Source organism: Hypanus sabinus, chromosome 5 (genome assembly GCF_030144855.1).
Source record: "Hypanus sabinus isolate sHypSab1 chromosome 5, sHypSab1.hap1, whole genome shotgun sequence".
Taxonomy (NCBI): domain Eukaryota; kingdom Metazoa; phylum Chordata; class Chondrichthyes; order Myliobatiformes; family Dasyatidae; genus Hypanus; species Hypanus sabinus.
Window position 1 is genome coordinate 167,989,120 of NC_082710.1, and position 25,192 is coordinate 168,014,311.

Consider the following 25,192-nt stretch of genomic DNA (forward strand, 5'->3'; position numbering starts at 1 on the left):
GAGGTGTATAGGAGTATAAGATAAGTAGATAGAGTGGACAGCCAGAAAGTTTTCCCAAGTTAGAAATGGCAAAAACTAGGGGTCATAATTTTATTGGTGACTGGAGGCAAGTATGGGGGGTGTCAGAGGTCGGTTTTCTCTGTAGGGTGGTGGGTGTGTGGAACATGTTGCCAGGTGCAGTGGGAGAGGCAGATACATTAGGGAAACTCTCAGATTAGCACATGCTTGTGAAGGAGGGAAGGGTTGGGAAGGGCCTACAGTGTTCTATTTTCTGTGTTTTAGACAGGCTGGGTTGGTTTGGAAGAATAAGGGTGGCCTTATAAAAAGATAAAAGATAGAGGATCAGAGGTGACTTGATAGAGGTGAATAAATTGATAAGAGGATTAGATAGAGTGGGCAGCCAGCACCTTTGTCCCAGGGTGACAACGGCTAAAACTAAGAGGACATCCTTTTAAGGCAAATGGAGGAAGGTTAGGGGAGCTACCAGTAGGTTTTTTTTTACACAGAAGGTGGTAAGTGTATGGAATACGCTATCAGGGGGTTAGTGGTAGAGACAGATATGTTAGGGATATTTATGTGACTCTTAGATAGGCACATGGATGAAAGAAAAATGGAGGGTTATGGGCTGTGTAGGAGAGAAGGGTTAAGTTGATCTTGGAATAAGTGAATGTGGCGAGGATATTTCCTGTAGTGGGAGAGTTTAGGATCAGAGGGCACAGGCTTAGAATACAAGGATGTCCCTTTAGAAACTCTTCAGACAAAAGCCTGGAGAAAGTGGACATGGAGAGGATGTTTCTGTTAGCACGAGAGTCTGGGACCTCAGAGTACAACCTTCAAATAAAGGGATGTCTCCGAAGAACAGAGACAGAGGAAGTTCTTCAGCCAAATGGTAGTGAATCTGTGGAATTTTTTGCCACAGACAGCTAGGGAGGCCAAGTCATGGAGTGTATTTTGATCAGTAAGGGCTTTAAGGTTTACGGTGTTAATAGGAAAAATAAATCAGCCATGATCAAGTGGCGGAGCAGACTCAATGGGCTGAATGGCCTAATTCTGCTCCTTATATGGAACAGACCTGAATGGCCTGGAACCCCTCCTGCACTTACTACTTCTACTTTCTTGTGCCTTCTGTTATCTTCAACTGGCAAGGCTTCCATTTACTGATAGTGACACTGACACTGAAAGTGAGGGCCCAGGGTTCTGACCCAGGGACAGGGTGGGGGAGGGAGGGAACGTGGTGATCATTTTACAAAGAGGAGATCATCCCTGGGAAATTTTATAGTTAACTTTATTATATACACGTGCGTGTATGCAATGAAAAACATATTTGCAACAGCATCATAGACACATAGCATCAGAAAAGCAGCATTCACAAGAAACAACATAAATTAAAAATATATTGTACACATTTTTTACTAGAAAGAACACAATTAGAACAGAAAAGTCCATTGTATCGCTAAGAAGTCAGTATTCTGTCGTGATTAAGATTGTGCAGGTTGGCTTAAGAATGGAATGGTTGAAGGGAAAGAGCATTCCCTGAACCTAGTGGTGTGGGACTTCAGGCTTAGGTACCTGCTGCTGCGTGTTCCATCCTGATGAGTGTTGTATGAAGGAGGCACTGCCTGGATGGTGGGGATCTTTGATGCTGATGTTGTCTTCTTGGAAAAGTACCTTCTATAGATAACTCTTTAAGTTTTGATGTGTTCCTGATGGCTATACAACTCTGTGGAGAGAGGGGAACCAGTAGATGTAACATAAAGATAAAAGTCTCCATGTTATGGAGGGTTGCATTACCACTGTGAAAGTCTTGTGCTTAGAATGAGGCAAGTGCCTCATCTCTCCTCCGACCTCAACCCTCAGACTTCCCAGGAGTTCCTGGAGAAACTGCAGGAGGTGATCAACAAGTCGCCTGAGGAGACAGGCGGATACCAGGAGGCACCGCTGGCGTACGATGCCATCTGGGCCCTGGCGCTGGCCCTCAACAAGACTGCCCAGGAACTGGAGAAGAAGCAGATGCGTCTGGAGCAGTTCCACTACCGCAGCCAGAACAGTGAAATCACCGAGGAGCTGTACAAGGCCATGAATTCCTCCTCCTTCGACGGAGTCTCGGTGTGTATCTGCATCAGATGTGTGTGTGGGAGTGGAATCAGGAGGGAGCATGCAGATGATCCCTCTTGAGCAAGCATGAGAGGAAGAGAGAGAGAGCATCCTGTGAGCTTGTACATGTATCTGTAGCGTGTGTGAGTGTACTTGTATCTTCTGTGTGTGTGTGTTAGAATGATGTGTTAGAATGGGGGATTGTGCATGTAGGTGTGCATATAGATATGGTACATCTCACAGCGTTTTGTATTTATGTCTGTATGTGTATTAATGTTTTTATACTTGTAGAGGTTTATTTTGATGGTCGATCTTTGATGAACAACAAGAAAGTACATTTATATCATAGGAGGTTATTTATTGATTGATTGGGATACAGTGTGGGGCAGTCCTTCTGGCCCTTCAAGGCCAGAAACCCACCACTTTAGCCCTGGCCTAATCAGAGGACAATTTACAATGACCAATTAACCTACCAACTAGAATGTCTTTGGACTGTGGGAGGAAACCTATGCAGTCCATGGAGAATGTACAAACTCCTTACAGGCAGCAGCGGGAATTGAACCTGGGTTGCCTGTACTGTAAAGCGTTGTGCTAACCACTATGTTATTGTGCTGTTTAATGCTGCAACTTATCCCACGGCGCTCCACAGGAATGATTATCCAACAGGACTTGACACTGAGTCAGGCAAGGAGATAGAGGTTCGTGGAGAGAGGGAAAAAGGAATGCCGAGGGAGAGGTGGATTGTTGAAGAGACAGAGCTAGAGGAATCCTGGGGTAATGGAGGGAATATTGGCTGAAGATAGTCATGGAGATGGAGAGAGAAACATTTTTCTAGGAGCTGCTGATGAGATATTCTGCAAAAACTGGAAAATCTGAGTGGTACACACAAGGTGCTGTAGGAACTCAGCAGGTCAGGGAGCATCTATGGAAAAAAATAAACAGTTGGTGGTGTGGGCTGAGACCCTGGACACTGCCTAACTTGTTGAGTTCCTCCAGCATTTTGTACGTGTTTCCTCTTTGTGCATTTTCTCTCTCACTCCTGATTACCCAGGTCCTCCTGATTCCACCTTAGACCTCCTTCACTCTATTTCTTCACCCTCCTCTGCCCCCATCACCCATTAGATCTCTTCCCCCCCACTTTTCCCATCTGCCCACCCCATCATTCTCAATCCACCTTCCTCTCCCACCAGACCCCACCATCCGCTGCCTTTTGTCACCTCCACCTACCACCTCCAGCCTCTTTCTGTCCCCACCCTTCCCTCCTCCATTTTCCTATCATCTAAGAGGGAAATAAGCAATCAAAACTCCTCCTTCGACGGAGTCTCGGTGTGTATCTGCATCAGATGTGTGTGTGGGAGTGGAATCAGGAGGGAGCATGCAGATGATCCCTCTTGAGCAAGCATGAGAGGAAGAGAGAGAGAGCATCCTGTGAGCTTGTACATGTATCTGTAGCGTGTGTGAGTGTACTTGTATCTTCTGTGTGTGTGTGTAGGATCCGGAGAGTATGACAGTGATGGGGAGGGTGTAGTATCCGGGGAGTGTGACAGAGATGGGAGTGTGTAGGATTCTGAGAGTGTGACAGAGATGGGAAGAGTGTAGGATCCGGAGAGTGTGATTGCTTATTTCCCTCTTAGATGTTGTCTGACCTCCTGAGTTCCTCCAGCATTTTGTATGTGTCTTACTTAAAATTTCCAGCATCTGCTCAATCTCTTGTGTCTGTGTTCAGATTGTAGTATACTGCAGGGGTGGCGAACCATTGGCACCCGCGCCCAGGACAGCAGACCTAAAAATGTTGTTGGCCCATGGCATTCAGAGCCACCCTTGGATTCATTAAACCCCACCCATCATAAAAAGATGCATAATGATTATCTTTACTGCTAAGTGAAGCACCGAGTGAATGTTTTTACAATGCAAGACAGGAAACGTCTCACACTGACTTGGTACCAGCTAGACAATTGTGGGAACATGTGACATTGGATGTTGCGTTTGAAATTGTCGCAGACCTAAATCAGTATTTAGATAGTTAACGGTTACTATAACAGTACTATTTAGTGATTTTATAATTATCTTTTCAAGAAATTGATGTTGATAATTTTTAACAGCATATCCTAAAGAACTTCATTTATTTAGTTCTGTCTCTGTTATCCTTTTATTAAAATTAAAACAATGAATGCATGCAAATAAGCAACAAGAGTCATCTTGCCTTTAAAAAAAGTCCATAATTGTTGTTACAGATTCATTAATCAATGATAATCCCTACTTAAAATTTCGAAGGCGTGCGAGAGAATTTTGTTGGAAGATTATTGCCAATTTGTGCTCATGCTCTGAGAAAGGTTAAACAACCCTGCTCTACAGTCTGTGCTCTGTTCTGTTGTTTAACACTCGTTGTTTTATTTATTACTGCCATGTGTACTGTTTACTCTGTGAGCATTACACCATGAGGAAATTTTATTGTTCTCTTGTGTGTGACAATAAACTGATGTGAGTCTGACTCCCAGGGCCACGTGGTGTTCGATGCCAGCGGCTCCCGAATGGCATGGACGATGATCGAGCAACTGCAAGGTACGAGTCTCAGTGTTTCCCGTTAACTGCGGGCTGCCGCTGCAAAAGGAGGTGCATGCGACTGATGTTTAATTCCAGATGCCCCACTGAATGATGCCAGGCAGCCACCCGCTCAGCAGTGATCACTGAGAAACTTCCCGTCCCTGCAGGGGCCCGACAGCCTCATTAAAACTCGCTGGTGGTCGCACACTATTTTCTCGGCAAACTTTACTCCCACTGTGCCTGATTTCCCTAATCTGTGAAAGTGTAATTGAATCTTTATTTTCAGGGAATGATGATTTCACTCTACAGTTTGCCCTGGATATCTCAAGATGGTTCCCAGTATTTTCCAGCATTTCCTCAGGGAGAGAGCAATCAAAATGTTAATCCCTTTCCTCAGCGACAGGCAGCTGCTGGTGACTGACTGACTGTGAGTGGGTAGCGGTGTGTGAAAGGGTTAACTCCCTCCCCGGTACACACTGCCTGACTATGAAAGGAGAGAGGTGTGGGAATGGGTTAATCACTCCCCTGAGTACCAGCTGGTGTCTGACTTTGGATGGGAAGCACTGGGTGCAAGTGTTAATCCTTTCTACTGCTTACAGTCTACCTGGTCTGACAGAGTGAAAAATTGTGGGTGAAAGGGTTAATTCCCCCCTCCCCCCGGGTACAGTCTCCCTGGTGTCCAACTGTGAGTGAGGAACAGTGTGTGAAAGGGTTAAGTCTCTGCCCTGGGTACAGTTTGACTGTGAGTGGGGAACAGTGTGTGAAAGGGTTAAGCCTCTGACCTGGGTACAGTACGACTGTGAGTGGGAAACTGTGTGTGAAAGGGTTAAGCCTCTGCCCTGGGTACAGTACGACTGTGAGTGGGGAACAGTGTGTGAAAGGGTTAAGCCTCTGCTGTGGGTATAGTCTGACTGTGAGTGGGGAACAGTGTGTGAAAGGGTTAAGCCTCTGAACTGGGTACAGTCTGACTGTGAGTGGGGAACAGTGTGTGAAAGGGTTAAGCCTCTGCCCCAGGTACAGTACGACTGTGAGTGGGGAACAGTGTGTGAAAGGGTTAAGCCTCTGAGCTGGGTACAGTACGACTGTGAGTGGGGAACAGTGTGTGAAAGGGTTAAGCCTCTGACCTGGGTACAGTACGACTGTGAGTGGGGAACAGTGTGTGAAAGGGTTAAGCCTCTGACCTGGGTACAGTCCGACCGTGAGTGGGGAGCGATGTGGGGAGAGGCTATCCCTCCCCTGGGTACAGTCTGACTGTTAGTGGGGAGCGATGTGGGGAGAGGCTAACCCTCCCCTGGGTACAGTCTGCCTGGTATATGACCATGAGTGGGGTGCGATGTGGGGAGAGGGCTAACCCTCCCCTGGGTACAGTCTGACCGTGAGTGGGAAGCGATATGGGGAGAGGCTAACCCTCCCCTGGGTACAGTCTGACCGTGAGTGGGGAGCGATGTGGGGAGAGGGTATCCCTCCCCTGGGTACAGTCTGACCGTGAGTGGGGAGCGATGTGGGGAAAGGGCTAACCCTCCCCTGGGTACAGTCTGACTGTGAGTGGGGAGTGATGTGGGGAAAGGGCTAACCCTTCCCTGGGTACAGTCTGACTGTGAGTGGGGAGCGATGTGGGGAGAGGGCTAACCCTTCCCTGGGTACAGTCTGACTGTGAGTGGGGAGCGATGTGGGGAGAGGCTATCCCTCCCCTGGGTACAGTCTGACCGTGAGTGGGGAGCGATGTGGGGAAAGGGCTAACCCTCCCCTGGGTACAGTCTGACTGTGAGTGGGGAGCGATGTGGGGAAAGGGCTAATCCTCCCCTGGGTACAGTCTGACCGTGAGTGGGGAGCGATGTGGGGAGATGCTATCCCTCCCCTGGGTACAGTCTGACCGTGAGTGGGGAGCGATGTGGGGAGAGGCTATCCCTCCCCTGGGTACAGTCTGACCGTGAGTGGGGAGTGATGTGGGGAAAGGGCTAACCCTCCCCTGGGTACAGTCTGACTGTGAGTGGGGAGCGATGTGGGGAAAGGGCTAATCCTCCCCTGGGTACAGTCTGACCGTGAGTGGGGAGCGATGTGGGGAGAGGCTATCCCTCCCCTGGGTACAGTCTGACTGTGAGTGGGGAGCGATGTGGGGAAAGGGCTAACCCTCCCCTGGGTACAGTCTGCCTGGTGAGTCTGAGGGTGAATGGCTGCTGCTCAGCAATGTGTGTGGAGGTGAGGTGGGCTGCCTACACTCTGTTTTCTGACGAGGTGACTTCCCCTCTCCCCACAGATGGGAAGTATGTGAAGATTGGTTACTATGACAGCACCAACGACAACATGTCCTACTTCGGCACTGATCGCTGGTTTGGTGAGTGCTTCACCCCTCAGTGGGTTGTATCAACCAGGTTCTGTGGCTCAGCTATCCCTCTGACCAGCTGTATCCTATCCCAGTGTTCTGCTCCTGGTCTCTGACTCTTAGTGTGAGGATTATTCCACTTTTCGGAGAACAGGCTGCCCTATGTATGACTGTGAGTGGAGAGTGGTACATAGTTGAAAGCATTGATCCCTTCTGGAACAGGCTGCACCTGTCTGACTGAGTGGGGAGTGGTGTTTAAGGGGTTAATCCCATCTGGAACAGGCTACACCTGTCTGACTGTTAGTGGGGAGTGGTGTTTAAGGGGTTAATCCCATCTGGAACAGGCTGCACCTGTCTGACTGTTAGTGGGGAGTGGTGTTTAAGGGGTTAATTCCATCTGGAACAGGCTGCACCTGTCTGACTGTGAGTGGGGAGTGGTGTTTAAGGGGTTAATCCCATCTGGAACAGGCTACACCTGTCTGACTGTTAGTGGGGAGTGGTGTTTAAGGGGTTAATCCCATCTGGAACAGGCTACACCTGTCTGACTGTTAGTGGGGAGTGGTGTTTAAGGGGTTAATCCCATCTGGAACAGGCTGCACGTCTGACTGTGAGTGGGGAGTGGTGCCTAGGGGGGTTAATCCCATCTGGAACAGGCTGCACCTGTCTGACTGTGAGTGGGGAGTGGTGTTTAACGGGTTAATCCCATCTGGAACAGGCTGCACCTGTCTGACTGTGAGTGGGGAGTGGTGCCTAGGGGGGTTAATCCCATCTGGAACAGGCTACACCTGTCTGACTGTGAGTGGGGAGTGGTGCCTAGGGGGGTTAATCCCATCTGGAACAGGCTACACCTGTCTGACTGTGAGTGGGGAGTGGTGCTTAGGGGGGTTAATCCCATCTGGAACAGGCTGCACCTGTCTGACTGTGAGTGGGGAGTGGTGCTTAGGGGGGTTAATCCCATCTGGAACAGGCTGCACCTGTCTGACTGTGAATGGGGAGTGGTGTTTAAGGGGTTAATCCCATCTGGAACAGGCTGCACCTGTCTGACTGTGAGTGGGGAGTGGTGCCTAGGGGGGTTAATCCCATCTGGAACAGGCTGCACCTGTCTGACTGTGAGTGGGGAGTGGTGCCTAGGGGGGTTAATCCCATCTGGAACAGGCTGCACCTGTCTGACTGTGAGTGGGGAGTGGTGCCTAGGGGGGTTAATCCCATCTGGAACAGGCTACACCTGTCTGACTGTGAGTGGGGAGTGGTGCCTAGGGGGGTTAATCCCATCTGGAACAGGCTGCACCTGTCTGACTGTGAGTGGGGAGTGGTGTTTAAGGGGTTAATCCCATCTGGAACAGGCTGCACCTGTCTGACTGTGAGTGGGGAGTGGTGCCTAGGGGGGTTAATCCCATCTGGAACAGGCTACACCTGTCTGACTGTGAGTGGGGAGTGGTGCCTAGGGGGGTTAATCCCATCTGGAACAGGCTGCACCTGTCTGACTGTGAGTGGGGAGTGGTGCCTAGGGGGGTTAATCCCATCTGGAACAGGCTGCACCTGTCTGACTGTGAGTGGGGAGTGGTGCCTAGGGGGGTTAATCCCATCTGGAACAGGCTACACCTGTCTGACTGTGAGTGGGGAGTGGTGCCTAGGGGGGTTAATCCCATCTGGAACAGGCTGCACCTGTCTGACTGTGAGTGGGGAGTGGTGCCTAGGGGGGTTAATCCCATCTGGAACAGGCTGCACCTGTCTGACTGTGAGTGGGGAGTGGTGCCTAGGGGGGTTAATCCAATCTGGAACAGGCTACACCTGTCTGACTGTGAGTGGGGAGTGGTGCCTAGGGGGGTTAATCCCATCTGGAACAGGCTGCACCTGTCTGACTGTGAGTGGGGAGTGGTGCTTAGGGGGGTTAATCCCATCTGGAACAGGCTACACCTGTCTGACTGTGAGTGGGGAGTGGTGCCTAGGGGGGTTAATCCCATCTGGAACAGGCTGCACCTGTCTGACTGTGAGTGGGGAGTGGTGCCTAGGGGGGTTAATCCCATCTGGAACAGGCTACACCTGTCTGACTGTGAGTGGGGAGTGGTGCTTAGGGGGGTTAATCCCATCTGGAACAGGCTACACCTGTCTGACTGTGAGTGGGGAGTGGTGCCTAGGGGGGTTAATCCCATCTGGAACAGGCTACACCTGTCTGACTGTGAGTGGGGAGTGGTGCTTAGGGGGGTTAATCCCATCTGGAACAGGCTACACCTGTCTGACTGTGAGTGGGGAGTGGTGCCTAGGGGGGTTAATCCCATCTGGAACAGGCTACACCTGTCTGACTGTGAGTGGGGAGTGGTGCTTAGGGGGGTTAATCCCATCTGGAACAGGCTACACCTGTCTGACTGTGAGTGGGGAGTGGTGCTTAGGGGGGTTAATCCCATCTGGAACAGGCTGCACCTGTCTGACTGTGAGTGGGGAGTGGTGCCTAGGGGGGTTAATCCCATCTGGAACAGGCTACACCTGTCTGACTGTGAGTGGGGAGTGGTGCCTAGGGGGGTTAATCCCATCTGGAACAGGCTACACCTGTCTGACTGTGAGTGGGGAGTGGTGCCTAGGGGGGTTAATCCCATCTGGAACAGGCTACACCTGTCTGACTGTGAGTGGGGAGTGGTGCCTAGGGGGGTTAATCCCATCTGGAACAGGCTACACCTGTCTGACTGTGAGTGGGGAGTGGTGCCTAGGGGGGTTAATCCCATCTGGAACAGGCTGCACCTGTCTGACTGTGAGTGGGGAGTGGTGCCTAGGGGGGTTAATCCCATCTGGAACAGGCTGCACCTGTCTGACTGTGAGTGGGGAGTGGTGCCTAGGGGGGTTAATCCCATCTGGAACAGGCTACACCTGTCTGACTGTGAGTGGGGAGTGGTGCTTAGGGGGGTTAATCCCATCTGGAACAGGCTGCACCTGTCTGACTGTGAGTGGGGAGTGGTGCCTAGGGGGGTTAATCCCATCTGGAACAGGTTGCACCTGTCTGACTGTGAGTGGGGAGTGGTGCCTAGGGGGGTTAATCCCATCTGGAACAGGCTACACCTGTCTGACTGTGAGTGGGGAGTGGTGCTTAGGGGGGTTAATCCCTAACCTGGGATTAACAACTGTGCTGAGAGACACACATCTGATGCTCTGGCCCTCCATTGGAAATCTCAGTTCCGAGGAAGCACCATTGACCGGAGACGTGAACTCCGGTTCTCTCTTCACCGATGCTGTCTAACCTGCTGAGTACTGATAACTGGTTCATTATTAGACCAAAAGACACAGGAGCTGACCTGCCATCAGATCATGGCTGATTTATTTTCCCTCTCCTGCCTTCTCCCCGTTACCTTTGACACCCGTACTAATGAAGAACTTTAATCCGCTTTAAGTACATCCAGTGTGTTTTGTTACATGTACTCAGATACAGTGAGAAGCTTTGCTTTGCACACGATCCGGACAGATCACTTCCAGATGCAGCGAAGGAAGTAGTGATGGAAAAGCACAGACAGAATGCAGAATATGGTGTTACAGTTACAGATAAAGCACAGGTGCAGGAAAACAATAAACACTGGATTTTGCACACATAAAATGCTGGAGGAGCTCAGCAACTCGTCATCTCAGTCCTCAGCTCTTCAACCACGTGTTCAGCTATCACCTGTCAGCTAGTACTCCTGCCACCCCCCTCCACCTTTTTATTCTGACTTCTGTCCCATTTCCAGTCCAGCCCGAAACATTAACTGTTTACTCCCCTCCATTGATGCTGCCTGACCTGCTGAGTTCTTTCAGCTGTTTGTGCATGTTTCTCAAGATTTCCAGAATCAGTGGAGTCTGAATGCACATCCTTTGCTTTCCTCCGGCTGCTGGTGTCCTACCCTGCACTGCTCTGTTCGCCCATCATCACGATCCACTTCCTCTCACACAGTCCCTTGTGATTGAGGTCCACTCAGATCCGGTTTATAGGGGAAGGTTGAATAGGTCAGGATTTTATTCCCTGGAACGAGGGGAGATTCAGATTTATTTATCGCATGTAATTCAAAACATATAGTGAAATGCACCGTTTATGTTTATGCACACCAAAAGATGTGCTCGGGCAGCCCGCAAGTCTCAGCTCACATTCCAGTGGATGCCCACAATTTTCAGCAGAACAACTCAAGTAGCAGCAACAACAAAGCAAAAGTTATACCGGCAACACACACAAAATGCTGGTAGAACACAGCAGGTCAGGCAGCATCTATAGGGAGAAGCGCTGTCGATGTTTCGGGCTGAGACCCTTCGTCAGGACCAAAAGTTATACCAAATTATGAAGGATAAGAATAGGGTGAATGCACGTGGCTTTTTCACCTCATGGTGGGTGTGACAAGAACTAGAGGTCATGGGCTGAGGGTGAAAGGTGAAGAGAACCTGAGGGAAAACTTATTCACTCAGAGGATGGTGCGGGTGTGGGACGAGCTGCCAGCAGAAGTGGTGAGCGTGGGTTTGATTGTCACATTTAAGAGAATTTTGGACTAATACTTGGAGGGCAGAGGTGTGGAGGACTGTGGCCCAGGTGCGGGCAAATGGGACCAGGCAGAGAAACAGTTTGGCATGGACTAGACAGGCCAGCGGGCCCATTTCTGTAGTGGGGCCTGATGTGGTGATGGTTCCTGTGTGTGGGCCGCAGATAGGAGCTGGATGGAAGAGTGTTTGGTGTGAAGGACTGGTGGGCAGAAGGTAAGAACTCCCTGTGCATGGCCCTGAGGTACTCAATACCATCCTGAGTGCTTATCCTCCACTTTCAGTAGTCACGAAACAGATTCACAGGTGTCTCCAGATATCTTCACGTCAATAAGGCTGTTGTGCAATACTTTACAATACTTAACAGATGATTGTCAAGTTTCATTTCCCCGTTTCAAATCCATGCTCTTGCTGCTCCTTACATATGTAATCTCCTCCAGCTCTATCATATCTGGGTATCTAAAACCAGAGGGCATGGATTTAGATTAAAGGGAAAGAGTTTTAGAGGGGATTTGAAGGAGAATTATTTCTCCTGGTGATCTCTTGTGCACTGTTTGAGGGGGTGGTGGAGGCAGAAACTCTTAAAATATTTATTCTGAATCAAAGTCAGTTTTGTTATCACTGACATATGAGGAAATGTGGCAGCTATACGGTGCAAGACATAAAATAGACTATAAATTACAGAAACCAATAAGATGCAAATGAGGAATAGTGAGGGAGTGCTCATGGTCGTTCAGAAATCTGATGGCGGAGGGGAAGAAGCTGACCCTAAAACATTGCGTGTGTGTCTTCAGGCTCCTGTACCTCCTCCACAATTGTAGTAAGGAGAAGAGGGCATGTCTCAGACGGTGGTGACACCCTCTTTCAGGCACCGCCGTTTGAAGGTGTCTTTAGTGGTGGGGAGGGTTGTGCCTGTGATGAGCTGGCTGCGTCTACAACCTTCGGAAGAATCTTTTGATCCAGTGCACTGGAGCCTCCATAGCAGGTGGTGATGCAACCAGTCAAAATATTCTCCACAGTGCATTTGGAAACACATGTTAGAGTCTTCAGTGACATGCCAGATCTTCTCAAACTCCTAATGAAGAAAGCCCGCAGGTGTGCCTTCGTCACAATTGCATCAATGTATTTAGCTCAGGATAGATCTTCTGCGAACATGGAGCTGCTCACCCTTTCTGCTGCTGAATCCTCACTGAGGTCCAATGTGTGCTCTCCTGACTTCCCCTTCCTCAAGCCCACAGTCAGTTCCACTGAGTGCAACACCGTGCAACCATCTGATCTATCTCATTGTCACCATGTGAGATTCTGCCTTTGACAGTGATGTATAGTCGCATGAACCAATATACAGTAAAATGCTCTGTTTGTGTGCCATCTACACAGATCATGCCGTGCATTGAGGTAGTGGAAGGAAAACAGAATATGGTGTTGCAGTTACAGAAAAAGTGAAATGCCGGTAGACAAATAAAGTGCTAGGGCCACATCGAGTTAGCTTGGGGTGGATCGATTATTCTTTAGTGTATGATCCAGTCTATAAACAGCAGGATAGAAGCTGTCCTTCAGCCTGGTGTTATGTGTTCTTAGGCTTTTGTATCTTCTGCCACTTGGAAGAGAGAATGGCCAGGAAGGGAACTCATCCTTGATATGTTGCCTACTCTCCCAAGACAGCAGGTAGTTTATACAGTGACAGTGGGGGAAGCTGATGCTGGTTTGCGTGTGGACATTTAAGAGTGTCTGAACAAGCATTTGAATCACAAAGGCATATGGATCAAGTGGTGATAACTGACGTTGGTCTAAATGGGTACGTAATGGTCAGCATACACATGGTTGGCCCAAAGGGACTGTTTCTGTCATTGTAATCACCTGCAATCTCCATTCTGGCTTCTTGACCAATCCAAATTTCCATCGCTCTATCCCTGCTGGCCATTCCATCAAAGCCCTAAAATTTCCCATTCAAACCACTCCACCCCCTCCCCCCCCCCCCCCCCCCCCCCCGTTCCTGGAAGACTTGCATTACCATTTGGTCCTGATCATGCCATTTCCTCTGAAGTGTCAGAGGCTACAGGGAGACCTGAGGGAAGTGAGAGGCATGGGTGAGATAGAAGATCAGAACCTTCCTTCCCAGGATGGATATGTAAAATACTAGAGACACAAGAGATTCTGCAGATGCTGGAAATCCAGAGTAACACACACAAAATGCTTGAAGAACTCTGCAGGTCAGGCAGCATCTATAGAGAGGGATAAACAGTCGGTGTTTCAAGCCAAGACCGTGTCCTGATCTTGATAAAAAGTTGACAGTTTATTCCTCTCCATAGACGCTGCCTGACCTGCAGAGTTTCTCCAGCATTTTGTGAGTGTTACTCAAATACTAGAGGTTGTGCATTTAAGAGAGAGGGGAAAGCTGAAAGAGGATTATGAGGCAGGCTTCTTTTCACGCAGCGAGTGGTGGGTGTCTGGAACAGGCTGATCCCTGTGGGACACAATGTTAGTATTTCCAAAACGCATTCATCAATAGCCTTGTGTCCCAAGACCATGGTAAAGGGATGGGATGGAATGTTCCTATTCGGTCAGTCAGTGGAGTTTACATTGGGACTGAATCAGAGCCTTGTAGTGAAAGAGTTACTGCTGCAGATCAGTAAGGAGTTAACACGTCACAGGACACGGGTGAATCTCAGCAGTTTGCGCTAACAGCTCTGTCTGTCTGTGTGGAAATTAATCACATTAGTCATGCAGTGTTGAAAGCGGAAAAAAAAGACGGAGCGAATTGGAGCAAGTGCACTGTGTGAACTGGAAAAGGCACAGCCTGGATCAGATGTATGACAGCCTGTTTGGTGCAGGGAGACGTCAGCAAGCACTTACTGCAGGGACGCCTGACCGCGAGACCGGATACAGACCAGAGCCCAGCTCTGCCAGGTAGCAAGCCCTCTGTTGCCAGGATACTAGAGCCCATCACTGCCAGGGGACCAGAGACCCCTCTGCCAGGTGGACAGGAGCTCTCTATTTCAGGAGACCAGTTCACTTCCCTCCATCAGGGAAGCAGTTCCCTCCCCACCATCAGGGTCTAGTTCCCTCCCCTCCATTAGGGTCTAGTTCCCTCCCCTCCATCAGGGTCTAGTTCCCTCCCCTCCATCAGGGTCTAGTTCCCTCCCGTCCATCAGGGAACCAGTTCCCTCCCCTCCATCAGGATCTAGTTCACTCCCCTCCATCAGGGTCTAGTTCCCTCCCGTCCATCAGGGTCTAGTTCCCTCCCCTCCATCAGGGTCTAGTTCCCTCCCCTCCATCAGGGAACCAGTTTCCTTCCCTCCATCAGGGTCTAGTTCCCTCCCCTCCATCAGGGTCTAGTTCCCTCCCGTCCATCAGGGTCTAGTTCCCTCCCCTCCATCAGGGAACCAGTTCCCTCCCCTCCATCAGGGTCTAGTTCCCTCCCCTACATCAGGGAACCTGTTCCCTCCCGTCCATCAGGGTCTAGTTCCCTCCCCTCCATCAGGGTCTAGTTCCCTCCCGTCCATCAGGGAACCAGTTCCCTCCCCTCCATCAGGGTCTAGTTCCCTCCCCTCCATCAGGATCTAGTTCCCTCCCCTCCATCAGAGACCAGTTCCCTTCCCTCCATCAGGGTCTAGTTCCCTCCCGTCCATCAGGGTCTAGTTCCCTCCCCTCCATCAGGGTCTAGTTCCCTCCCGTCCATCAGAGTCTAGTTCCCTCCCCTCCATCAGAGACCAGTTCCCTCCCCTCCATCAGGGTCTAGTTCCCTCCCCTCCATCAGGGTCTAGTTCCCTCCCCTCCATCAGGGAACCAGTTTCCTTTCCTCCATCAGGGTCTAGTTCCCTCCCCTCCATCAGGGTCTAGTTCCCTCCCCTCCATCAGGGTTTAGTTCCCTCCCCTCCATCAGGGTCTAGTTCAGTCCCCTCCATCAGGGTCTAGTTCCCTCCCCTCCATCAGGCTCTAGTTCCCTCCCGTCCATCAGGGTCTAGTTCCCTCCCCTCCATCAGGGTCTAGTTCCCTCCCCTCCATCAGGGTCTAGTTCCCTCCCCTCCATCAGAGACCAGTTCCCTTCCCTCCATCAGGGTCTAGTTCCCTCCCCTCCATCAGGGAACCAGTTCCCTCCCCTCCATCAGAGACCAGTTCCCTTCCCTCCATCAGGAGACCAGTTCCCTCCCGTCCATCAGGGTCTAGTTCCCTCCCGTCCATCAGGGTCTAGTTCCCTCCCCTCCATCAGGGTCTAGTTCCCTCCCCTCCATTAGGGTCTAGTTCCCTCCCGTCCATCAGGGTCTAGTTCCCTCCCGTCCATCAGGGTCTAGTTCCCTCCCCTCCATCAGGGAACCAGTTTCCTTCCCTCCATCAGGGTCTAGTTCCCTCCCGTCCATCAGGGTCTAGTTCCCTCCCCTCCATCAGGGTCTAGTTCCCTCCCGTCCATCAAGGTCTAGTTCCCTCCCCTCCATCAGGGTCTAGTTCCCTCCCCTCCATCAGGGTCTAGTTCCCTCCCCTCCATCAGTGTCTAGTTCCCTCCCGTCCATCAGGGAACCAGTTCCCTCCCGTCCATCAGGGTCTAGTTCCCTCCCCTCCATCAGGGTCTAGTTCCCTCACCTCCATCAGGGTCTAGTTCCCTCCCCTCCATCAGGGAACCAGTTTCCTTCCCTCCATCAGGGTCTAGTTCCCTCCCCTCCATCAGGGTCTAGTTCCCTCCCGTCCATCAGGGTCTAGTTCCCTCCCCTCCATCAGGGAACCAGTTCCCTCCCCTCCATCAGGGTCTAGTTCCCTCCCCTCCATCAGGGAAACAGTTCCCTCCCCTCCATCAGGGTCTAGTTCCCTCCCCTCCATCAGGGTCTAGTTCCCTCCCGTCCATCAGGGTCTAATTCCCTCCCCTCCATCAGAGACCAGTTCCCTTCCCTCCATCAGGGTCTAGTTCCCTCCCGTCCATCAGGGTCTAGTTCCCTCCTCTCCATCAGGGTCTAGTTCCCTCCCCTCCATCAGAGACCAGTTCCCTCCCCTCTATCAGGGTCTAGTTCCCTCCCGTCCATCAGGGTCTAGTTCCCTCCCCTCCATCAGAGACCAGTTCCCTCCCCTCCATCAGGGTCTGGTTCCCTCACGTCCATCAGGGTCTAGTTCCCTCCCCTCCATCAGGGTCTAGTTCCCTCCCGTCCATCAGGGAACCAGTTCCCTCCACTCCATCAGGGTCTAGTTCCCTCCCCTCCATCAGGGTCTAGTTCCCTCCCCTCCATCAGGGACCAGTTCCCTTCCCTCCATCAGGGTCTAGTTCCCTCCCGTCCATCAGGGTCTAGTTCCCTCCCCTCCATCAGGGTCTAGTTCCTTCCCGTCCATCAGGGAACTAGTTCCCTCCCCTCCATCAGGGTCTAGTTCCCTCCCTTCCATCAGGGTCTAGTTCCCTCCCCTCCATCAGAGACCAGTTCCCTTCCCTCCATCAGGGTCTAGTTCCCTCCCCTCCATCAGGGTCTAGTTCCCTCCCGTCCATCAGGGTCTTGTTCCCTCCCCTCCATCAGAGACCAGTTCCCTCCCCTCCATCAGGGAACCAGTTCCCTCCCCTCCATCAGAGACCAGTTCCCTCCCCTCCATCAGGGTCTAGTTCCCTCCCATCCATCAGGGTCTAGTTCCCTCCCCTCCATCAGGGTCTAGTTCCCTCCCCTCCATCAGGGAACCAGTTTCCTTCCCTCCATCAGGGTCTAGTTCCCTCCCCTCCATCAGGGTCTAGTTCCCTCCCCTCCATCAGGGTCTAGTTCCCTCCCGTCCATCAGGGTCTAGTTCCCTCCCCTCCATCAGGGTCTAGTTCCCTCCCCTCCATTAGGGTCTAGTTCCCTCCCCTCCATTAGGGTCTAGTTCCCTTCCCTCCATCAGGAGACCAGTTCCCTCCCCTCCATCAGGGTCTAGTTCCCTTCCCTCCCTCAGGGTCTAGTTCCCTCCCGTCCATCAGGGTCTAGTTCCCTCCCCTCCATCAGGGTCTAGATTCCTCCCCTCCATTAGGGTCTAGTTCCCTCCCCTCCATTAGGGTCTAGTTCCCTTCCCTCCATCAGGAGACCAGTTCCCTCCCCTCCATCAGGGTCTAGTTCCCTCCCCTCCATTAGGGTCTAGTTCCCTCCCCTCCATCAGGGTCTAGTTCCCTCCCGTCCATCAGGGTCTAGTTCCCTCCCCTCCATCAGGGTCTAGTTCCCTCCCCTCCATTAGGGTCTAGTTCCCTCCCCTCCATCACGGTCTAGTTCCCTCCAGTCCATCAGGGAACCAGTTCCCTCCCCTCCATCAGGGTCTAGTTCCCTCCCCTCCATCAGAGACCAGTTCCCTTCCCTCCATCAGGGTCTAGTTCCCTCCCGTCCATCAGGGTCTAGTTCCCTCCCCTCCATCAGGGTCTAGTTCCCTCCCCTCCATCAGAGACCAGTTCCCTCTCCTCCATCGGGGTCTAGTTCCCTCCCGTCCATCAGGGTCTAGTTCCCTCCCCTCCATCAGAGACCAGTTCCCTCCCCTCCATCAGGGTCTAGTTCCCTCCCGTCCATCAGGGTCTAGTTCCCTCCCGTCCATCAGGGTCTAGTTCCCTTCCCTCCATCAGGAGACCAGTTCCCTCCCCTCCATCAGGGTCTAGTTCCCTTCCCTCCATCAGGGTCTAGTTCCCTCCCGTCCATCAGGGTCTAGTTCCCTCCCCTCCATCAGGGTCTAGATTCCTCCCCTCCATTAGGGTCTAGTTCCCTCCCCTCCATTAGGGTCTAGTTCCCTTCCCTCCATCAGGAGACCAGTTCCCTCCCCTCCATCAGGGTCTAGTTCCCTCCCCTCCATTAGGGTCTAGTTCCCTCCCCTCCATCAGGGTCTAGTTCCCTCCCGTCCATCAGGGTCTAGTTCCCTCCCCTCCATCAGGGTCTAGTTCCCTCCCCTCCATCAGGGAACCAGTTTCCTTCCCTCCATCAGGGTATAGTTCCCTGCCCTCCATCAGGGTCTAGTTCCCTCCCCTCCATCAGGGTCTAGTTCCCTCCCCTCCATCAGGGTCTAGTTCCCTCCCCTCTATCAGAGACCAGTTCCCTTCCCTCCATCAGGGTCTAGTTCCCTCCCCTCCATCAGAGACCAGTTCCCTTACCTCCATCAGGAGACCAGTTCCCTCCCGTCCATCAGGGTCTAGTTCCCTCCCGTCCATCAGGGTCAAGTTCCCTCCCCTCCATTATGGTCTTGTTCCCTCCCGTCCATCAGGGTCTAGTTCCCTCCCGTCCATCAGGGTCTAGTTCCCTTCCCTCCATCAGGGTCTAGTTCTCTCCCGTCCATCAGGGTCTAGTTCCCTCCCCTCCATTAGGGTCTAGTTCCCTCCCCTCCATCAGGGTCTAGTTCCCTCCCGTCCATCAGGGTCTAGTTCCCTCCCCTCCATCAGGGTCTAGTTCCCTCCCCTCCATCAGGGTCCAGTTCCCTCCCGTCCATCAGGGAACCAGTTTCCTTCCCTCCATCAAGGTCTAGTTCCCTCCCGTCCATCAGGGTCTAGTTCCCTCCCCTCTATCAGGGTCTAGTTCCCTCCCGTCCATCAGGGTCTAGTTCCCTCCCCTCCATCAGGGTCTAGTTCCCTCCCCTCCGTCAGAGACCAGTTCCCTTCCCTCCATCAGGAGTCCAGTTCCCTCCCGTCCATCAGGGTCTAGTTCCCTCCCGTCCATCATGGTCTAGTTCCCATCCCTCCATCAGGAGACCAGTTCCCTCCCGTCCATCAGGGTCTAGTTCCCTCCCGTCCATCAGGGTCTAGTTCCCTCCCCTCCATCAGGGTCTAGTTCCCTCCCCTCCATCAGGGTCTAGTTCCCTCCCCTCCATCAGGGTCTAGTTCCCTCCCCTCCATCAGGGTCTAGTTCCCTCCCCTCCATTAGGGTCTAGTTCCCTCCTCTCCATCAGGGTCTAGTTCCCTCCCCTCCATCAGGGTCTAGTTCCCTCCCCTCTATCAGGGTCTAGTTCCCTCCCATCCATCAGGGTCTAGTTCCCTCCCCTCCATCAGGGTCTAGTTCCCTCCCGTCCATCAGGGTCTAGTTCCCTCCCGTCCATCAGGGTCTAGTTCCCTCCCCTCCGTCAGGGTCTAGTTCCCTCCCCTCCATCAGGGAACCAGTTTCCTTCCCTCCATCAGGGTCTAGTTCCCTCCCCTCCATCAGGGAACCAGTTCCCTCCCCTCCGTCAGGGTCTAGTTCCCTCCCTCCCATCAGGGAACCAGTTCCCTCCCCTCCATCAGGGTCTAGTTCCCTCCCCTCCATCAGGGTCTAGTTCCCTCCCGTCCATCAGGGTCTAGTTCCCTCCCCTCCATCAGGGTCTAGTTCCCTCCCGTCCATCAGGGAACCAGTTCCCTCCCCTCCATCAGGGTCTAGTTCCCTCCCCTCCATCAGGGTCTAGTTCCCTCCCCTCCATCAGAGACCGGTTCCCTTCCCTCCATCAGGGTCTAGTTCCCTCCCGTCCATCAGGGTCTAGTTCCCTCCCCTCCATCAGAGACCAGTTCCCTCCCCTCCATCAGGGTCTAGTTCCCTCCCCTCCATCAGGGTCTAGTTCCCTCCCCTCCATTAGGGTCTAGGTCCCACCCCTCCATCAGGGTCTAGTTTCCTCCCCTCCATCAGGGTCTAGTTCCGTCCCCTCCATCAGGGTCTAGTTCCCTCCCCTCCATCAGGGTCTAGTTCCCTCCCCTCCATCAGGGTCTAGTTCCCTCCCCTCCATCAGAGACCAGTTCCCTTCCCTCCATCAGGGTCTAGTTCCCTCCCCTCCATCAGGGTCTAGTTCCCTCCCCTCCATCAGAGACCAGTTCCCTTCCCTCCATCAGGAGACCAGTTCCCTCCCGTCCATCAGGGTCTAGTTCCCTCCCGTCCATCAGGGTCTAGTTCCCTCCCCTCCATCAGGGTCTAGTTCCCTCCCGTCCATCAGGTTCTAGTTCCCTCCCGTCCATCAGGGACCAGTTCCCTCCCCTCCATCAGGGTCTAGTTCCCTCCCCTCCATCAGGGTCTAGTTCCCTCCCGTCATCAGGGACCAGTTCCCTCCCCTCCATCAGGGTCTAGTTCCCTCCCCTCCATCAGGGAACCAGTTCCCTCCCCTCCATCAGGGTCTAGTTCCCTCCCGTCCATCAGGGTCTAGTTCCCTCCCGTCCATCAGGGACCAGTTCCCTCCCCTCCATCAGGGTCTAGTTCCCTCCCGTCCATCAGGGACCAGTTCCCTCCCCTCCATCAGCGTCTAGTTCCCTCCCCTCCATTAGGGGACCAGTTCCCTCCCCTCCATCAGGGTCTAGTTCCCTCCCCTCCATCAGCAGTCCAGTTCCCTCCCCTCCATCAGGGTCTAGTTCCCTCCCATCCATCAGGGTCTAGTTCCCTCCCCTCCATCAGGGTCTAGTTCCCTCCCGTCCATCAGGGTCTAGTTCCCTCCCGTCCATCAGGGACCAGTTCCCTCCCCTCCATCAGGGTCTAGTTCCCTCCCCTCCATCAGGGAACCAGTTCCCTCCCGTCCATCAGGGTCTAGTTCCCTCCCGTCCATCAGAGAACCAGTTCCCTCCCCTCCATCAGGGTCTAGTTCCCTCCCGTCCATCAGGGTCTAGTTCCCTCCCCTTCATCAGGGTCTAGTTCCCTCCCGTCCATCAGGGTCTTGTTCCCTCCCCTCCATCAGAGACCAGTTCCCTCCCCTCCATCAGGGAACCAGTTCCCTCCCCTCCATCAGAGACCAGTTCCCTCCCCTCCATCAGGGTCTAGTTCCCTCCCATCCATCAGGGTCTAGTTCCCTCCCCTCCATCAGGGTCTAGTTCCCTCCCCTCCATCAGGGAACCAGTTTCCTTCCCTCCATCAGGGTCTAGTTCCCTCCCCTCCATCAGGGTCTAGTTCCCTCCCCTCCATCAGGGTCTAGTTCCCTCCCGTCTATCAGGGTCTAGTTCCCTCCCCTCCATCGGTCTAGTTCCCTCCCCTCCATTAGGGTCTAGTTCCCTCCCCTCCATTAGGGTCTAGTTCCCTTCCCTCCATCAGGAGACCAGTTCCCTCCCCTCCATCAGGGTCTAGTTCCCTTCCCTCCATCAGGGTCTAGTTCCCTCCCGTCCATCAGGGTCTAGTTCCCTCCCCTCCATCAGGGTCTAGATTCCTCCCCTCCATTAGGGTCTAGTTCCCTCCCCTCCATTAGGGTCTAGTTCCCTTCCCTCCATCAGGAGACCAGTTCCCTCCCCTCCATCAGGGTCTAGTTCCCTCCCCTCCATTAGGGTCTAGTTCCCTCCCCTCCATCAGGGTCTAGTTCCCTCCCGTCCATCAGGGTCTAGTTCCCTCCCCTCCATCAGGGTCTAGTTCCCTCCCCTCCATCAGGGAACCAGTTTCCTTCCCTCCATCAGGGTCTAGTTCCCTCCCGTCCATCAGGGTCTAGTTCCCTCCCCTCCATCAGGGTCTAGTTCCCTCCCCTCCATCAGGGAACCAGTTTCCTTCCCTCCATCAGGGTATAGTTCCCTGCCCTCCATCAGGGTCTAGTTCCCTCCCCTCCATCAGGGTCTAGTTCCCTCCCCTCCATCAGGGTCTAGTTCCCTCCCCTCCATCAGAGACCAGTTCCCTTCCCTCCATCAGGGTCTAGTTCCCTCCCCTCCATCAGAGACCAGTTCCCTTACCTCCATCAGGAGACCAGTTCCCTCCCGTCCATCAGGGTCTAGTTCCCTCCCGTCCATCAGGGTCAAGTTCCCTCCCCTCCATTATGGTCTTGTTCCCTCCCGTCCATCAGGGTCTAGTTCCCTCCCGTCCATCAGGGTCTAGTTCCCTTCCCTCCATCAGGGTCTAGTTCTCTCCCGTCCATCAGGGTCTAGTTCCCTCCCCTCCATTAGGGTCTAGTTCCCTCCCCTCCATCAGGGTCTAGTTCCCTCCCGTCCATCAGGGTCTAGTTCCCTCCCCTCCATCAGGGTCTAGTTCCCTCCCCTCCATCAGGGTCCAGTTCCCTCCCGTCCATCAGGGAACCAGTTTCCTTCCCTCCATCAGGGTCTAGTTCCCTCCCCTCCATCAGGGTCTAGTTCCCTCCCCTCCATCAGGGTCTAGTTCCCTCCCGTCCATCAGGGTCTAGTTCCCTCCCCTCTAGCAGGGTCTAGTTCCCTCCCGTCCATCAGGGTCTAGTTCCCTCCCCTCCATCAGGGTCTAGTTCCCTCCCCTCCGTCAGAGACCAGTTCCCTTCCCTCCATCAGGAGTCCAGTTCCCTCCCGTCCATCAGGGTCTAGTTCCCTCCCGTCCATCATGGTCTAGTTCCCATCCCTCCATCAGGAGACCAGTTCCCTCCCGTCCATCAGGGTCTAGTTCCCTCCCGTCCATCAGGGTCTAGTTCCCTCCCGTCCATCAGGGTCTAGTTCCCTCCCCTCCATCAGGGTCTAGTTCCCTCCCCTCCATCAGGGTCTAGTTCCCTCCCCTCCATCAGGGTCTAGTTCCCTCCCCTCCATTAGGGTCTAGTTTCCTCCTCTCCATCAGGGTCTAGTTCCCTCCCCTCCATCAGGGTCTTGTTCCCTCCCCTCTATCAGGGTCTAGTTCCCTCCCATCCATCAGGGTCTAGTTCCCTCCCCTCCATCAGGGTCTAGTTCCCTCCCGTCCATCAGGGTCTAGTTCCCTCCCGTCCATCAGGGTCTAGTTCCCTCCCCTCCGTCAGGGTCTAGTTCCCTCCCCTCCATCAGGGAACCAGTTTCCTTCCCTCCATCAGGGTCTAGTTCCCTCCCCTCCATCAGGGAACCAGTTCCCTCCCCTCCGTCAGGGTATAGTTCCCTCCCTCCCATCAGGGAACCAGTTCCCTCCCCTCCATCAGGGTCTAGTTCCCTCCCCTCCATCAGGGTCTAGTTCCCTCCCGTCCATCAGGGTCTAGTTCCCTCCCCTCCATCAGGGTCTAGTTCCCTCCCGTCCATCAGGGAACCAGTTCCCTCCCCTCCATCAGGGTCTAGTTCCCTCCCCTCCATCAGGGTCTAGTTCCCTCCCCTCCATCAGAGACCGGTTCCCTTCCCTCCATCAGGGTCTAGTTCCCTCCCGTCCATCAGGGTCTAGTTCCCTCCCCTCCATCAGAGACCAGTTCCCTCCCCTCCATCAGGGTCTAGTTCCCTCTCCTCCATCAGGGTCTAGTTCCCTCCCCTCCATTAGGGTCTAGTTCCCACCCTCCATCAGGGTCTAGTTTCCTCCCCTCCATCAGGGTCTAGTTCCGTCCCCTCCATCAGGGTCTAGTTCCCTCCCCTCCATCAGGGTCTAGTTCCCTCCCCTCCATCAGGGTCTAGTTCCCTCCCCTCCATCAGAGACCAGTTCCCTTCCCTCCATCAGGGTCTAGTTCCCTCCCCTCCATCAGGGTCTAGTTCCCTCCCCTCCATCAGAGACCAGTTCCCTTCCCTCCATCAGGAGACCAGTTCCCTCCCGTCCATCAGGGTCTAGTTCCCTCCCGTCCATCAGGGTCTAGTTCCCTCCCCTCCATCAGGGTCTAGTTCCCTCCCGTCCATCAGGTTCTAGTTCCCTCCCGTCCATCAGGGACCAGTTCCCTCCCCTCCATCAGGGTCTAGTTCCCTCCCCTCCATCAGGGTCTAGTTCCCTCCCGTCATCAGGGACCAGTTCCCTCCCCTCCATCAGGGTCTAGTTCCCTCCCCTCCATCAGGGAACCAGTTCCCTCCCCTCCATCAGGGTCTAGTTCCCTCCCGTCCATCAGGGTCTAGTTCCCTCCCGTCCATCAGGGACCAGTTCCCTCCCCTCCATCAGGGTCTAGTTCCCTCCCCTCCATCAGGGAACCAGTTCCCTCCCCTCCATCAGGGTCTAGTTCCCTCCCCTCCATCAGGGAACCAGTTCTCTCCCGTCCATCAGGGTCTAGTTCCCTCCCGTCCATCAGGGTCTAGTTCCCTCCCCTCCATCAGGGTCTAGTTCCCTCCCCTCCATCAGGGTCTAGTTCCCTCCCCTCCATCAGGGTCTAGTTCCCTCCCCTCCATCAGGGTCTAGTTCCCTCCCCTCCATTAGGGTCTAGTTCCCTCCTCTCCATCAGTGTCTAGTTCCCTCCCCTCCATCAGGGTCTAGTTCCCTCCCCTCTATCAGGGTCTAGTTCCCTCCCATCCATCAGGGTCTAGTTCCCTCCCCTCCATCAGGGTCTAGTTCCCTCCCGTCCATCAGGGTCTAGTTCCCTCCCGTCCATCAGGGTCTAGTTTCCTTCCCTCCATCAGGGTCTAGTTCCCTCCCCTCCATCAGGGAACCAGTTCCCTCCCCTCCGTCAGGGTATAGTTCCCTCCCTCCCATCAGGGAACCAGTTCCCTCCCCTCCGTCAGGGTCCAGTTCCCTCCCCTCCATCAGGGAACCAGTTCCCTCCACTCCATCAGGGTCTAGTTCCCTCCCCTCCATCAGGGTCTAGTTCCCTCCTGTCCATCAGGGACCAGTTCCCTCCCCTCCATCAGGGTCTAGTTCCCTCCCCTCCATCAGGGTCTAGTTCCCTCCCCTCCATCAGGGTCTAGTTCCCTCCCCTCCATCAGGGTCTAGTTCCCTCCTGTCCATCAGGGACCAGTTCCCTCCCCTCCATCAGGGTCTAGTTCCCTCCCCTCTATCAGGAGACCAGAGCCCTTTCCTCTACCAGGAGACCAAAGCCCTCTCCTCTGCTAGGAGTCCAGGAGAATGGTGGATACATCACAGTTCATCACAGGAAGAACATTTCCCACCATTGAACACATCTAGAAGGTGTGCATCCACAGGAAATCAGCATCCATCAAAAAGGACCTTTATCATCCAGGTCAAGCTCTCTTCTCGCACTGTCTGTCAGGATGAAGGCACAGGAGCCTGAGGTCCCACACGCCAGATTCGGGAACAGTTATTACCC

The 25,192-nt window shown here is 53.5% G+C and overlaps 1 protein-coding gene across 1 annotated transcript in view; it reads left to right on the forward strand.

The window, feature by feature from the left end:
* Positions 1-25,192, forward strand: part of gabbr1b (gamma-aminobutyric acid (GABA) B receptor, 1b) — a 322,306-nt gene that overhangs the window by 261,303 nt on the left and 35,811 nt on the right. Inside the window, exons 12-14 of the mRNA XM_059969200.1 lie at positions 1,858-2,106; positions 4,593-4,656; positions 6,896-6,973. Of these exons, the coding sequence (XP_059825183.1) occupies positions 1,858-2,106; positions 4,593-4,656; positions 6,896-6,973 (391 nt within the window). The remainder of the gene's footprint in view (positions 1-1,857; positions 2,107-4,592; positions 4,657-6,895; positions 6,974-25,192) is intronic.